Below are 14,663 nucleotides of genomic sequence, written 5' to 3'. Positions count from 1 at the left end.
CACACACACACACACACACACACACACACACACACACACACACACACACACACACACACACACACACGTTTATTTTTAAATAAAACTATGTAAACCTATTATGGTACAACCTTCCAACACAATTATGAACATGAAAATGAGCATAATATGAGCACTTTAAAGGCAGGGTTGGTAATGTTAAAAAAGGTATCAAGATTTGAAAATAGCATCTACTTAGGGCTCCGTCTAACCCCTCGACCTTCCCTCAAGGCTCGGACCCACAGAGCTTCATGAGCACCGCTGCTTCAGAGCAGAGTGGAGAAAGTTTTGCAATTTTACTTCAATTCTCATTCACCAGTAAGCAAACACCCAAATTTATCACACCGAATGTTTTAAACAAATGACTACTGTTAGCAATTTGGCAATGAGCTCAGGCTCGTACACGGGAGGGGGTAGAGTAAGCACAGTAGGCCGAGGAGGCATTTCATTGATTCTTTCAAAGAGGACCGCGTGGCAGTGATTGGTAGGAGTTTTCACAAGATTACAGCAGCTACAGATGACATATCTTTTCCACTCCTTTTTCAGAGCCCATACACTATTTATTACTTTTGGGGAGTAAAGACCATTTAAAAAACAAATATATCAAAAAAGTAAGTCTTGTAAATAGAAACCAACCCTGCCTTTACCTGTTACTCTTCTATGCCACCTATGTTATAGAAGGCAGTTATAGAGTTTCATTGCCATCGCATACACCCACATGCAAAATAGATGCTTTTAAAACTGAAACCACAGCAGTTTACAGTGTCTGCTAATACACACTGCCCGTAGAGTACAGTGTTTATGAAGATGCAGTTCTAAATAAGATATTTATTTTTTCCAGCTTCAGTTACACCTTGTCAGCAACTGTATGTCTTCTGCAACCCCCCTTCTTGTAGACCGTATACCTCATGTTGTATGTTTTGTTCATGTCGGCAAACACTAAAACAGCAGCAGGGACTATATGTCCCAAATGTTCACTCTCTGCAAGAACCAGACTCTGCAATAAACTATGGCACACATCAAGCTTTCCAAATATCTGCATAATAGCAACAGACCGAGCTAACAGATGCATGACGTATATTTCCCTTTCAGTTAAAGAAAATCTTTCCCTGGTTTCTATATTACCTCCCACTGTTTTCTACATCAGCTTATTCCAGTACACAGCAACTGTGTTTACTGACTCCTCATCTGTCACTATGAGCTTGCTTGTGCCGTATCTCAAAAGCAATAAGTACCATGCCTCACACAGAACTGCTGTAACTTCTAGTAACACAGTATTCACATTAACAGGCTCTACTAAGGTTTATCATTAAGCAGCAATAGATTACAGTACCTCTATCTCCCTGTCTTGTCCTGTTCTCACAGTCTCCGTTATGGTTGCAGTGGCCTTGTCTGAGCTCTTGGGATGCTGGGACATGTAACTAGGCCTGGGACGGTCGATGTACCCTCCCCCCGCTAGCACAGTGGAGGAGAGAATGACAGCAACGAGAGAGAAGGGAGGACAGGATACGCTCTCTTTCCTAAACACAAGCTGCTCTAACACCAAGATCATATAATCCCCCCCCCCTCCCTTTTCTCTTTTCTTTGCTTCTCCTGTTGTAACTATCGCCACCTCCGGTGTGCTGGTGAAGCAAGTTTTTTTTTTTCTCTGCCTCTCAGCTGCTTCCTGGATTTCACCGGTTTTCAGTGCATGTACAGCACAACCTTCAAGATCCCGGATTTAAATACTGATTCAGAACATACCACGTGGCAGAAAAGGGGAGGGACCAGGGTGAACCACTTCAGTCTCTGTTGTGCTGTCAATCTATGGCCACTCCCACTTCTTCTCAACCTCCCACCTTTTATTCATGATGCACCATTTCCATCTCCTCATGACCGCAAACATTTAAAATCATGTTAGAAATACCAGTATTTCTATGAAATAATTATTACTGGTCCATTAAAGGCATGTTGTTTAACACCACCACCCATCCTTCCTAGTCTTTGACCTGTTTTTATTTATTTATTTAAATTTTATAAAATTTGCTTATTGCTGTGACTTAACGGTCCAAAATGTAATATATTTACTGTAATAAATCCAAAAACAACCCCAATGTGTCAGATATTAAGGAAACATGCTATGTTGAAATACTATCTTTTCTGAGTACACTGCTAATGCCAGTATTTTCTCCTTTGTAATTTCCGGTCCGTGACGGAATTTCGGTTGGTGTTTTGGCCTGTGTGTTGTTATCAACTGCCCAGTTTGACAGCCAGGCCGGGTTGCCAGATATACCTGTAAAAACAAACAGCTGTAACCTTAGTACAGCCATAAAAGCAGCAAACAAACCAACGGGATCAACAGAGATACATTTTACCCAACCTAAAAAAAAAACTGGCATGTTTCTAACAGTTGCGTGAACACAGATGTTACAAACCTTGTGTAAATACTGGAGATGTATTTGAAAGATGGAGACAGCTTAGAGCCCAAAGGGATGTCGAGTTGGAGGGGTAGACAACTCTTTATTTTTTTGAATTTGTACTGCAGTAACTGTTTTAAACACTAGCTGTCAGCATTACATATTGCACCTTTACTATTTCAAAGCCATTCTGTGCTGATTGTTTTTATGCTTGCTGTAGATGAGCCTGTTTTGATGCATGCATGCATGCAACATGCCAAATTTCCCATACAGCAATATAAAGAGTTAACTTCGTTTTCATGATGTAAACCATTTTTACGTGATTGTCAGATGTTTAAATGCAATGTCTGAAGAATGATTAATAGTGTGTAAGGGTTGATATTGAGCATAAGTTTGAGTATATGATTGTGTGTACATGCAAGTGAGCTCACTTACATGCAGCATGCCATGTTGCTTTCCTGCATTGATCACACAATGCCAGGAGGCTTTTCCTTTGTCTCTCTCACAAGACGCTTGTGCAGCACAAGGGAAGACCTGTCTGCTGTATTTCACAATGTACAAGAAATCTGCTACGAGTCTTTTCAAATTCCCAACATTTAAAGCAAAGATCGTTAAGAATTTTTCCAGGTGAAGTTCTGTGAACTTGTACTAGCTTGAGGCACCCGTTTTTCCTTGACTTTCTATTTTGAGCAGCCCGAGATTTGCCATGATGGCCCGTCCATGGAAACTGTCTGTTATCCTTAGCTACAGCTTGTAATACAGACGTAACTTTTACATGACAAGTAGAATGCCATGATTGACCAATCCGAACTTCAATTCCAACAAGGCAGTGTGACACAATTTAGTATGGAAAGCTCCTTAGGAGTAACGGAACAGAGCCCACATGACTAGCCAAGTCATGAGATACAGAATATACATGAATGCAAGAGAAGCCCAAAGAGGCATTCCCTGTGAGGAACAGCATTTTTGATAAATGATCAACCAGAACAGGGGCGGCTGGGGTGGTGGAGGGAACACAGTAACCAGTATCTGCAGCATGGGGCAGATGTAAGTAGCACACATTCAGGCTATCACGGAGCGGCCTTCAACTAGACTTTGTATCCAAATGTACATGCCAGAAATCCTCTACATTCAGTTTACATTATCCAGCACCATACAGAGAAAATTGAAATGTCATCCCTTGTTTAGGGTAAATGATGATGATGAGTATGTGTTGCCACTGATGACATTGCTTGCTTACAAAAATAAAATCAGATCAAGCTGAGACGTTTGCAGCAAAAATCCAGACAATATACAGTACATGTCCACTTTCTTTCTTTATATGACATTACCCAATGTGGCGTGAGCAGTTTTTTCCGACTACTTTTTTCCCCCCAAGAGTAACGTAAGAGCTGGTATTGTTCTTAAGACCCTTATCAAGCAAAGCTAATAACCCTCCAAAAGAAATTCCCATGGGAATAAAACAGGACAGATATTCCACAAAATACTGCATCTCTCTTCCCGAGTCCATCAGAAAATTTCTCAATATGAAACCTCCCTGCAACCCATCATGCGCAAATACACAAAAACACTGATTGTATACACACACACACACACACACACACACACACAAACATGTACAGATACACTGCGTATACACAAACTGTTCAAAAGAAACCGACACGCACATTCACACCCCCTTCAATTCTGTGATTATCCAGAGCCCTGTCCAGTCACCAAACCTCTTGCCACCTCTCAGTGCAGCTCTCACTATATCTGAATATAGAAGAGAGAAGCACTGTGTCACTTGACACTCAACATGTGGCACACTGTACTTAGTACTGCTCAGACATTGAGAGGTTAATATCCCATTCCTGAGACCAAAGGTGAGTCAGGGATAAAACACAAAGCCAATAAAAAGAGTGTTGGTTCACAGAGAGAGTGAGGAGGCGTCTGATCACACACAACCTGTTTCTAAGTAATTATCAACTCAAGGCCTTTAGGCCTTTGACACTTGATTTTAATTATTTTTTATTTTTTTTTATTTATTTTTTTAGGTATTATGACACCGAACTGTTAGTGAGAAAGCTATATGTGACATGCAATAATACAGTCAAAGATATTTGACTGTTTAGCTTATATAAAATCCTGTCAAACTATACATGTCTGGCCCTTGATGTGATTCTCATTTTACAGTGTGGCCTTTAGTAAAGTTGAGTTTGACACCCCTGATGTAGACTATCACACTCACCATTCTTGCTCTGATTTACTGTCTTGTGTGGTAAAACTATGAACAGAATTCTATAGATGCTAGATAGTCTGTACAATCTGTATTAATTAATTGATTAATCGTTTTCTCAGAGCCCAAGAGGACATCCCAAAATGTCTTGTTTGACCAACCATTTAAGACACATACATACATATTTGAGCAGCTGACAAGTGATCTTTTAAATAATCTATAAATTCATAGCCTACATCTCACCCCACTGTCCTAGAATGAGTGATTTACTCTTAGAGCTGAGATCAGTGTGTTGAGAAACAGCGTGGGTGTTTGCATCATTTCACATTGCATTAGAGGAGATCATTGGGTTACCATAGGAGTGGTGGGCGAGCGCTGACTCTTTGAGGTCACAGGACAATAAAAATTCAGTCAGGGACCAAACATCAGCGGAAACTGGATCCTCTGTGATCAATGAGGTGGATTAAATGAAAACAGATCTTCATTAGAAGCCATGCTGAGGGCAGAGACAGACCAAAGCAGCATGCTTAACTGTACCTCAACAATGAAATACAACCCATCATAACCTTGGGTATATAAGCATTGTCTGTCAGCCTGCAAATCACCGCAGTGGGACATGATATGTCCAATGGCATGATGTTGAGTTGTGGTGACACTGAAAGACAGATATCGTGGCTCTGCTTGTTATCTACTCACCCCAAGCAACACTAGGCCCACCTGTTGGTTTTAGAGCTTTTGAGGCCTAGGTTCCTGGTGCCCAAAAATCCCTTTTCCAGAACTGGCACACTTCCTCTGCTACATGGGAAGCACATGGGCTATTTATAGCACAAGAAAGCCCTGGAATGTTCCGACCAAACAGATCAAACTGGTCCTCACTCATCGCTCACTGCAGAGCAGCGGAAGACCCAAGATCCGAACAACCAGATACTTGTTTAAAACCGACGGACTGACTTCAAAAAGCACTTTTGTGCCAGAGACTCCCTCTAGTGGTGAACTGAAAACGCAGAACTGTACTTCTGTTTTAAATGTTCTATAAAAAGCAGTTCACAGAAAAATGTTGACACATTTGACCAAATATAAAATACATGCCTAACTGGGTTTACACATTACTTATTAACCCTCATGTTGTCCTTGGGTCAAAATGACCCGTTTTCCTATATTAATGTGGTTTTTAACTAACCAAAACAACATGATTGATTCCACACAAGGCTCTTTGGCAAGTACATACCTCTACTTTCAATAATTCTGGGGTGTCTTATTCAATTTTATAGCATTTGAAGTAAAAGTTTTGAGTAAAAGTTGACATACTCCAGTCGGTGATTATCCATCAACATACTTCCCTTTAATTTTAGTCTACATAATTCCTGCATTAGGTATAATTTTCCTATAAATGAGGTTTATTGACCATAAATTTAAAAAAATAACTGTAAAACTAAAGTTAATAAGTTAGGGATACGTAGTGTTGAAAACGTCCCAAAAAGGGACAAACGTTGAAAAAAAAGCCTCAAAAGTGATGAAAAAAAAGAGACAAAGAAAAGTAAGAAAACGTTAAAAATATTGATTTAAAAAAAGTGTTGATTTTCATTTTTGACAGGAAGACAACACAAGGGTTAACTTCTGAAAAAAAAGTCATTAATTGCCATACCTTTTAGTTGCTTCTAGTCCCAAATGTGTCTTCACTGGTTCCATCATTGATATAAATTTTAAAGTTTAATAATATAAATACTATTAAATTGTGCAGTGACACTTATCAGTAGTAAACAGTACATCCAACACCCCTTTAGCAGGAGTAGGAAACACAATATGGTTGATCACCCAAAAAAACAAATGTGATGGGGCCCCGGGCAGGGTCTCACAACTGTCTACTGTGGGGCCAGAGGGGTTGAGGGTGGAGTGAGGTGGGCTGGCTGAGGCCGAGTGCAAGTTAAGGTCCATAGGTCAACAATCTAGACGTTGTTGCCACACATGCAAATTAAATTCAGGTTCAGATTCAGGACTGTTAACATTAGAACCGCTAGCAATCCACGTTTCCTCTAGCCTCTCTCTCCCTTTGTGATCCGCTGATCAGCAGTATGAGAATGGTTTAAAAATTATTTTTCTGATTTAAAGTTTATCCCCCAGGGTATATGATCAGAACTCCGTCCGTGGAAACTGTCTGTTACACTAAGCAACTGTTTGTTATGCAAGGGATAATGTAGAGCGAGCCAATTATTATAGCAAATACAACCCTGACAGGGTGATCAGGACCCAAACGCGAAGCGGTCTCAAATCAGACAGAAGGGGTTCTATTTGCTATAACAACCGCCTTGCTCTACGTTATCCGGCTCATTACATGGCTACTTATCAAATAAATCGATAATTTAATACAAAATATTAATTTCAAAAGAAGTTTGATTTAAATATGATTGTATTGCTTCCCCTAAAGATAATAGTCTGTTATGTCTCTACGGTTGGAATCCAGCATCCAAAACATAAACTCTGCAGCTATTTAATGAAACCTTTAGTCTATTACCCAACACCACAGTATCTCCCCCTCCTGCAGCGAATACATTTCTGTCAAAAGCCACCGGTCCGAGCACGCATTTTATCCCCTTACAGGCTGTGGTCATAGCCGTATATTTTATGAGTTGGGCATGTTTGGGGTGCTGCCGTGCTATTGCTACAGTTAGAGTTGAAAGTTTGGGCACCCCAGGTAAAAAATTGTCTTACTGTGCATAAAGAAGCCAAGAAAAGATGGAAAGAATCTCCAAAAGGCATCAAATGACAGATTAGAAATTCGTATAAAATGTCACAAAAGGTCAGATTTTATTTCCATCATTTACCCTTTCAAAATAACAGAAAACCCAAAAATGGCATCTGCAAAAGTTTGGGCACCCTGCAGAGTTTATAGCAGGTACCGCCCCCCTTGAAAAGCTGAGACCTGACAGCGTTATGGATTGTTCTCAATCATTGTCTGGAAAGACCAGGTGATGTCAATCTTAAGGTTTTAATTGCCCAGACTCATCTGACCTTGCCCCAACAATCAGCACCATGGCTTCTTTTAAGCAGTTTAGAAAACTCAAACTGAAAATAGTTGACGCTCACAAAGCAGGAGAAGGCTATAAAAAGATAGCAAAGATGCCAATATCCTCTGTTTGGAATGTAATTAAGAAATGGCCGTCATCAGGAACAGCGGAAGTTAAAGCAAGATCTGGAGGACCAAGAGAAATATCAGGCAGAAAAGCTCGCAGGAGTGTGAGAAAAGAAATTCAAAACCCATGTTTGATGTACAATCCATCTAGAAAGACCTGTCAGACACTGGTGTTGTGGTACACCATTCCACTATAAAGAGTTACTTGTACAAACACGGTCTTCATTGAAGAGTCATCAGAAGAAAACCATCTTCTACGTCCTCACCACGAAAATCAGCGTTTGAAGTTTGCAAATTAACATGTAGACAAGCCAGATGCATTGTGGAAACAAGTTCTGTGGACCAATGATGGTAAATTAGAACTTTTTGGCCACAATGAGCAAAGGCACGTTTGGAGAAGAAAGGGCACAGAATTTTAACAAAAATAACCTCTGTCCAACTGTTAAGCATGGGGGGGGGATCAATCATGCTTTGGGGTTGTATTGCATCCAGTGGCACAGGGAACATTTCACAAGTAGAAGGAAAAATTGATTCAATGAAATTTCAGCAAATTTTGGACGCTAACTTGATGCCATCTGTGAAAAAGCTGAACTTAAAGAGAGGATGGCTTCTACAAATGGATAATGATCCTAAACACACCTCAAAATCCACGTTGGATTACATCAAGAGGCGTAAACTGAAGCATTTACCATGACCTTCAAAATCTCCTGACCGAAACATCATTGAAAATCTATGGATGGACCTTAAAAGAGCAGTGCGTGGCAGACAGCATGGAGCAGATGTATAGCAAGTAGCACACGTTCAGGCTATCGTGGAACGGTCTTCAAATAGACTTTGTAGAGGGTCTGTCGCATGTACGTTTGGATACATTCTGTTTACATTATCCAGCACCATACAGAGCACAGAAATCCACAGAGAAAAATCATGGTAGGAAGCAGGGAGGGCTACTTTTTAAATGGGGTTGAGTTGACAACACAATTTAAAAGAAATAAAGAAAATATATTTAAACATAGTCTGACAAGCTAGTTGACAAGACAGAAGGGACAGAAGGTAGTGTCAAGTTATAAAGCCAATAAGTTAGTAAAGATCAAGGTAAGATTGTCTGAATGAGATCAGATGACAACAAAAAGCGCAGAAGTGACTCATGCTGGAGAGAGGAATTCCCTCCACCTACTTTAATAGCCTCTATAAATCACGTCATATAGCTTTGGCTGCAAAGCTAGGACATTACATATTCTGCTTCAAGTGATGCAATGAAGGTCTGGTGGGAAAGAGCAGCCTGCAGCTAGAGACAGATTCCTGCACTGAGAATACAGAGTAATCAATGTTTCAAGTAGCAAATCAACAGCAGCACTTACATAAGATAACCATTCTACATGTGTAGGAGATGTATTTTTACAAAACTAAACACCAAGATACTTAAAAGGCAAGACGCCGTATAGTCGGGCTATTTCTAAGGTTGCTATAAGAAGTAACATAGGAAACACTGAGGGCTTCAGTTTATGACATTGATTAAACACCTACTGCTCAAGCTGCAGCTAGAGCAGCTTTTTCCTGCAGCAGAAATTTGGCATTGTGAATGTTAACAGACTGGTGTGGTCAGATGGAAGTGCTATAATGGGTGGCCTACATGTGGCTCTTATGACAGACTGGGAGTGCAGAGAGCTCAGCCAAGCGGCTAATTGAGAGAACTTATATGACTGCATGGATGGAGAGACCTCTAAGTTATTTATTACTGCAGCAAAGACAGGCTTCTTCTGCAAATACGGTAGTGTGTCTGTGTGTGTATGTCAACGTGAGTTACTGCTTGAGATCTGCTGTGGCATCCCTCCAAACACTCAACATTTGTTCAGTGCTATGGCACAGTAAGGGAAGTAGCTTCAAATTAAATCAATATTAACATTTAACTGTCTCATAGATACATTTCTGGTCCAACATTTTAGTTTCTCCCCAAAGAGACCAGTTAGCAGCAACTTCAAAGGTAATAACTGAGCTGCAATCATGTGGCGTGTATCCCATCACACTAAAAAGTTTATGAAACGCCTACGCATGCCTTCAACCTAATCAACACTACGGTTAAGTAATATACCACAATGTACCAGGTATACAATGTGGTAATAAAAGTCCTATTAAAATGTCAATAACTAATACATTATTGATAGAATACCATAGCGTAAAGTACGGCCACAAAAAATAAAGAATTAGGAAATCTAAAGTTCATACATTTTGTCATATTTTGTTGCAATAATGGGAGAGGTGCAGCAAAACAAAAACGATCCCACTGCTCTGTCTAACCCAAGCTAATGAGATAAGGAGAAGCCAGTAGACCCATGATAACCCGTTATCATGCTACAAGGGGAGGGCAAAGGGGCCCATTAAGGGCTGGGCATCTCTTTACAGTGCAGGAACTATCCAAATATACCTTCAACCTTCATAAACTGTTAACTTTTAAAAGGTTTATCTTTTTTATCAACATTGGACATTGAAACAAGTACAATAAATGGTTGGAAATAACTTTGTTACAGTGTTTTACACTGTTCAGTTAATTAGTCAACACTGGGAAAGAAATAATCAACTTAATAATGGGAGCATATCTATTTGAGCGGGCAACCCACGTGACAGCTATCAATGGGAAACACTCAAAAGGAGGTTCCTGTAGCGCAATTGTGTGTTCTTTCCTCGGCACGCACAATATTACAGTTGAATCAGTAAAAGCAGACTCAGAGCCATATTTTAATGTGTTTTAGGTTTAGCTGTATTATAATATAATTTATTACATTGTATTTATTAGCGTACTAACAGAGTGTAAATAACAGAGCAGTCCAAACCGTCGTCTAGTTTAGAGCTGTCAAGATTTGCTGACTAATTGAGGAGTTAATTGACAAAACTAATCAACAATAATTGAAAGCTATTGTGCATAGTTTCTGTTGCCTCCCTATGAGGAAAGTAATGACAACATTGTTCGGTGCATCCACATGATGCAAGCCTTCAGTGATCAAACACCACCCCCACCCCCCTCCTCCAAGCAGTTACTAGTAACAATTAGCCCGTCAAATCAAGGAGGACTTGGAGGATTAAAAATAAAACAAAAAAACAAGTGAATTCTTCAGAAGAGGGAATTATCGTTATTTTTATTTCCTCTTTGTCTCCAAAGTTGAACTCCGAGGTTGTAATTTCTTTGTGGTGACGTAAAACGCATCTCTCAAGCTGCTACACACGAAAGTTGCCAAACTATACCGTTTTGTAAACATAGGCATATACTGAGAAATACAAAGAGTTTTGAGGAGCTGCTAGGCTTGATTAGCTTTGTATCAACTCATTTGCAATGGCTTGAATGTAACATATTGTAACTGATTGAAAATTTCAGATAATTTATCAAATCAAAATACCTAGCATTTCTTGAGCCATGCATCACCAATACCACGATTTGCAGCTCTGAGAACATGCAATGTGCTTTTGTCCATATTTTGACTGATTAATCAAAATAAATGATCCAATAGATTAACTCAGTTGCACCCCTAGTTTGGTTAAAATAGTATTGCATCACAGTTCTACCCAAAGCAGTATGCATGCTGAATGTTAAATATCAAAATCAGTCAAAGCTTTAAACAAATTAAACCAATGTAATGGTTCTAGCAACCCATACAAAACAAAGCCCTTCCTTATTGCTACTGCTAAGCCAAATGCATTATTTAAAGCCACTGCAGAAGCATCTGTGTAATTTTCTAACATTCATGTAAGAGCTGAGAGTTCACTAACTCTATGGGACAAACCGACACTCACCAGGGCTGGTGGTGCTCTGCAGGCTCCCCCTCTTGCAAAAGGGGGATTTAGGTTTAGCCTTCCCTTGTTCATCGTGGTTAGAGGAGGAGGTGAAGGAAGAGGATGACATCTTGCCGCCTGTGCTTCTGTACTACTAGAGCTGAGTGAGTCAGAGCTGTGCAGTGGCCAGCAGAGGGAGAGAGGTAAACTAGCACCAACACGGGAGCTCTGTCTCATGGTGTGGTAGCAGGACCCATACTGGGCCGGAAGAAGCTCCTCTGCAGAGTTGGCTCCTCCTCCTTCTAGCCAGCAGCAGGTCAGCACGTGTGCCGCAAAGCAAGAAGCTGAAAAGCAGCCCAAGGCTTCCCCGGCTCCTGCTGGGGTCCATCCTTCTTGGTTGCCCTAGCAACCAGGGAACGAGCTTCCTGCAGCCGATGCAGGAAAAAAAAAAAACAGCCATAGAGGAGGGCATTGCAGATCAAAGTTTGCAGCTACCATGACAGCCAGCAAGCACGGAGATTGACAAAAAAAAGACACCACCAGTCTAGTACCAAGGTGAGTGAAGAGCAAAGGTTTTCCCACTCATCTAAAATACCAATTAGATACACTGGATATCATGAGAATTTGTATTAAGACCAGATCCAGTTGAACAGAAAGTGAAAAAAAAAGTTGAAAAATACAGAATAGTCCCAAGTGGATAAGCGCAGCATAGTGTGTGAGCTCAACAGTGAACCCTCAACCTTCACTGCTAGAAGAAAATGTAAGGGTAGTGAGACAGCCAAAACACACAGCAAGGCCCGCCTGACATGATCTATTAAAAATAGTGACAACAATCAATGCCCATCAAGGCTAAATGTAGTAATGCAACCGGTGACAAGTACCATAAGCACCATAGAGTGTTAAAGTATGCACACAATTTTCTCTCATGTGGTTCCTTTAGTTTGGAAACAATTATTATTATTACTATTAATACTACTACTACTACTACTACTACAGTTTTATATAAAGTGTAGTTACCACACAAGCTTCCATAAGCTAGCCAACCTAAGAGTAAAACAAATAAAGCTGTTTATTGTTTTGTTACCAGAATTTAATTTGAGATAGATTCACCCGCTTCTCACAAAATGCTTGTACTAATAGGGGAATGGGAGGGACAGATGTGCCGGATGTGCATCTGGTAAGCCACTACTTGACAGAGTACTCAGAGCAAAGCAAGCTGGGGGGGAAAAATGAACGAAGATCCCCATCTAGTGGTGTAGAAATGTTATGTAGTTTAGTACACAATTGCTCTTCAAGCAGCTTCAGTTTATCATATTTTACAGACACTAGACTGCAAACATGTTACATTAACACAGGTTTAGGGGTTTTGTCATTATTTAAATGCAGAATAAATATAATTTAGTAATTAAGTATGATCATTTTACTTGCTGTATACAACATTATAGAGCAGTTTTTAAATATTATGTATTTTTAATGTCAACCAACATATGGTCCCAATGGCAAGAAACTGTGTGCTGTTGTTGTTGTCCTTGTGATGGTGTTTGAATCACCTGTGCTTCCCCTGTATTTTTAGAACAATGGGACGGGGCAATGTGATTGGTTGTGGTTGAATAATGATGCCCCAACTCCCGGCTGACTCTGCCATTGTATGAATAATACCAAATGGAACCAGATCATTTTAAACGCTCTGAAGAAGGCTTTGTGCAAAATTGCGTTAGCCTATTTGAACATGCCTATTGGATTTGGGTTTTAGCACTCCGCCAAGAATCTCCATTGTTGAAGCGTAACCTCCTTTTTCAATTCAGAAGGGAGCCGTTTTCAGGGATTGCACTTGGTATAGAGACAGCTTAAAACATACTGTACTGCTGCGGTTTCCCCGAACACTGTCCACTAATTACACTTAAACACTTCAGAATACAACTATATTGACGTTGCAACTAGAGGGTTGTGTTTAACATTTTTGCAAGTAAACTGGTCTCTGGTATTACAGTCCAGACAGAACTTCAACTCTGAATTAATAACTTATTTTTTTCAAACATTTAGAAACTGATGTAATACGGATTAGATATTTTACAATACAACTGTGCTTGGGACCAAACCCCAAAAACCTATCATACTTATCTCTAAAAGTGAAACACAATCTATTAGTTATATAACAAATATCACAAACCAGTTCAAACTATGCCCTGACTTTTGAAAACAGACTTATACATTCAGAACAATCAAACAACTAAAATGTAACCTTTCTATCAAATGAGCTTGGCAAAAAAATCTTTCAAAAGATACATTATGGTGGGTAACTGACAAAAGTGTAAGAAGTCAAGGTTTATCTTTGCTTGAAAATCTGGTTTCTGGTTGTCAGCAACTTTTTTTCATTTTGACCCAGTTTTTTCTGACGCTCACCATCTGGTACAGCAGCAGCAGCAAGGGAAAAAAACAAGGGCCTACTTTTGACTGAAATTTAAATAAATCTTAACTACCTCCATGAATACGTAACACATTTTACTAAAAACAAACAAATTTCTACCATTCTCACAGCCTTACCTGGAACAGCTGTCAATTAAGTTAGTCTGATGGCTGTTGTTATTCCTTCTTTAGTTTTCTTTTGCCCCCTCTGTTTGGTTGTCTGTCCGCACACCCTTTTGCTATAAATGAGTCCTGTGGCTGCTTGAGGATCTCTTCCCCCCCGCCCCCCATTTTGGAGAAAATTGGCCAACTCAGCACCCTTTGGGGCTCTGTCTCAATCTTTCAAATACATCTCCAATATTTACCCGAGGTTTGTTTCGTCTCTGGTCACGCAACTGTTAGAAACATGCGGGGTTGTTTTTTTTTTTAGGTTGGGTAGTATCTATCTCCTGTTTGTTTGTTTGTTTGCTGCTCTCATGGCTGTAACGTTACAGCTATGGCACGCTGAGTTATGCTTTTAACGGTATATCTGGCAACCCGGCCTAGCTGTCAAACTGGGCAGTTGATAAAAACACACAGGCCAAAAAAGAAATTCCATCACATAACGGAAATTTCAAAAGAAGAAAATACTGGCATTAGCATTGTTGTCAGAAATGATCATATTTCAACTTAGCATGTTTCCTTAATATCCGATGATGCATTTGGTTGTTTTTTTATTTATTAGAGTAAATAT

At 39.9% G+C, this 14,663-nt stretch overlaps 1 protein-coding gene across 8 annotated transcripts in view; it reads right to left on the bottom strand.

The window, feature by feature from the left end:
- Positions 1 to 14,663, bottom strand: part of LOC117943391 (AMP deaminase 2-like) — a 31,028-nt gene that overhangs the window by 15,564 nt on the left and 801 nt on the right. For 2 of the 8 annotated variants that reach the window (XM_034869482.1, XM_034869480.1), the window contains exon 1: positions 11,546 to 11,811. The exons of 2 other annotated variants lie outside the window; for them this stretch is intronic. In XM_034869482.1, coding sequence (XP_034725373.1) covers positions 11,546 to 11,654 — 109 coding nt within the window. In that variant the 5' untranslated portion in view covers positions 11,655 to 11,811. Of the gene's footprint in view, positions 1 to 1,351; positions 1,724 to 11,545; positions 11,812 to 14,068; positions 14,093 to 14,663 lie in introns of those variants that run through there. 4 more of the 8 variants (XM_034869488.1, XM_034869486.1, XM_034869487.1 and 1 more) reach the window with 3 other exon arrangements.

This window comes from Etheostoma cragini, chromosome 4 (genome assembly GCF_013103735.1).
Source record: "Etheostoma cragini isolate CJK2018 chromosome 4, CSU_Ecrag_1.0, whole genome shotgun sequence".
Lineage (NCBI taxonomy): Eukaryota > Metazoa > Chordata > Actinopteri > Perciformes > Percidae > Etheostoma > Etheostoma cragini.
This window is presented reverse-complemented; position numbering and strand designations above follow the sequence as displayed.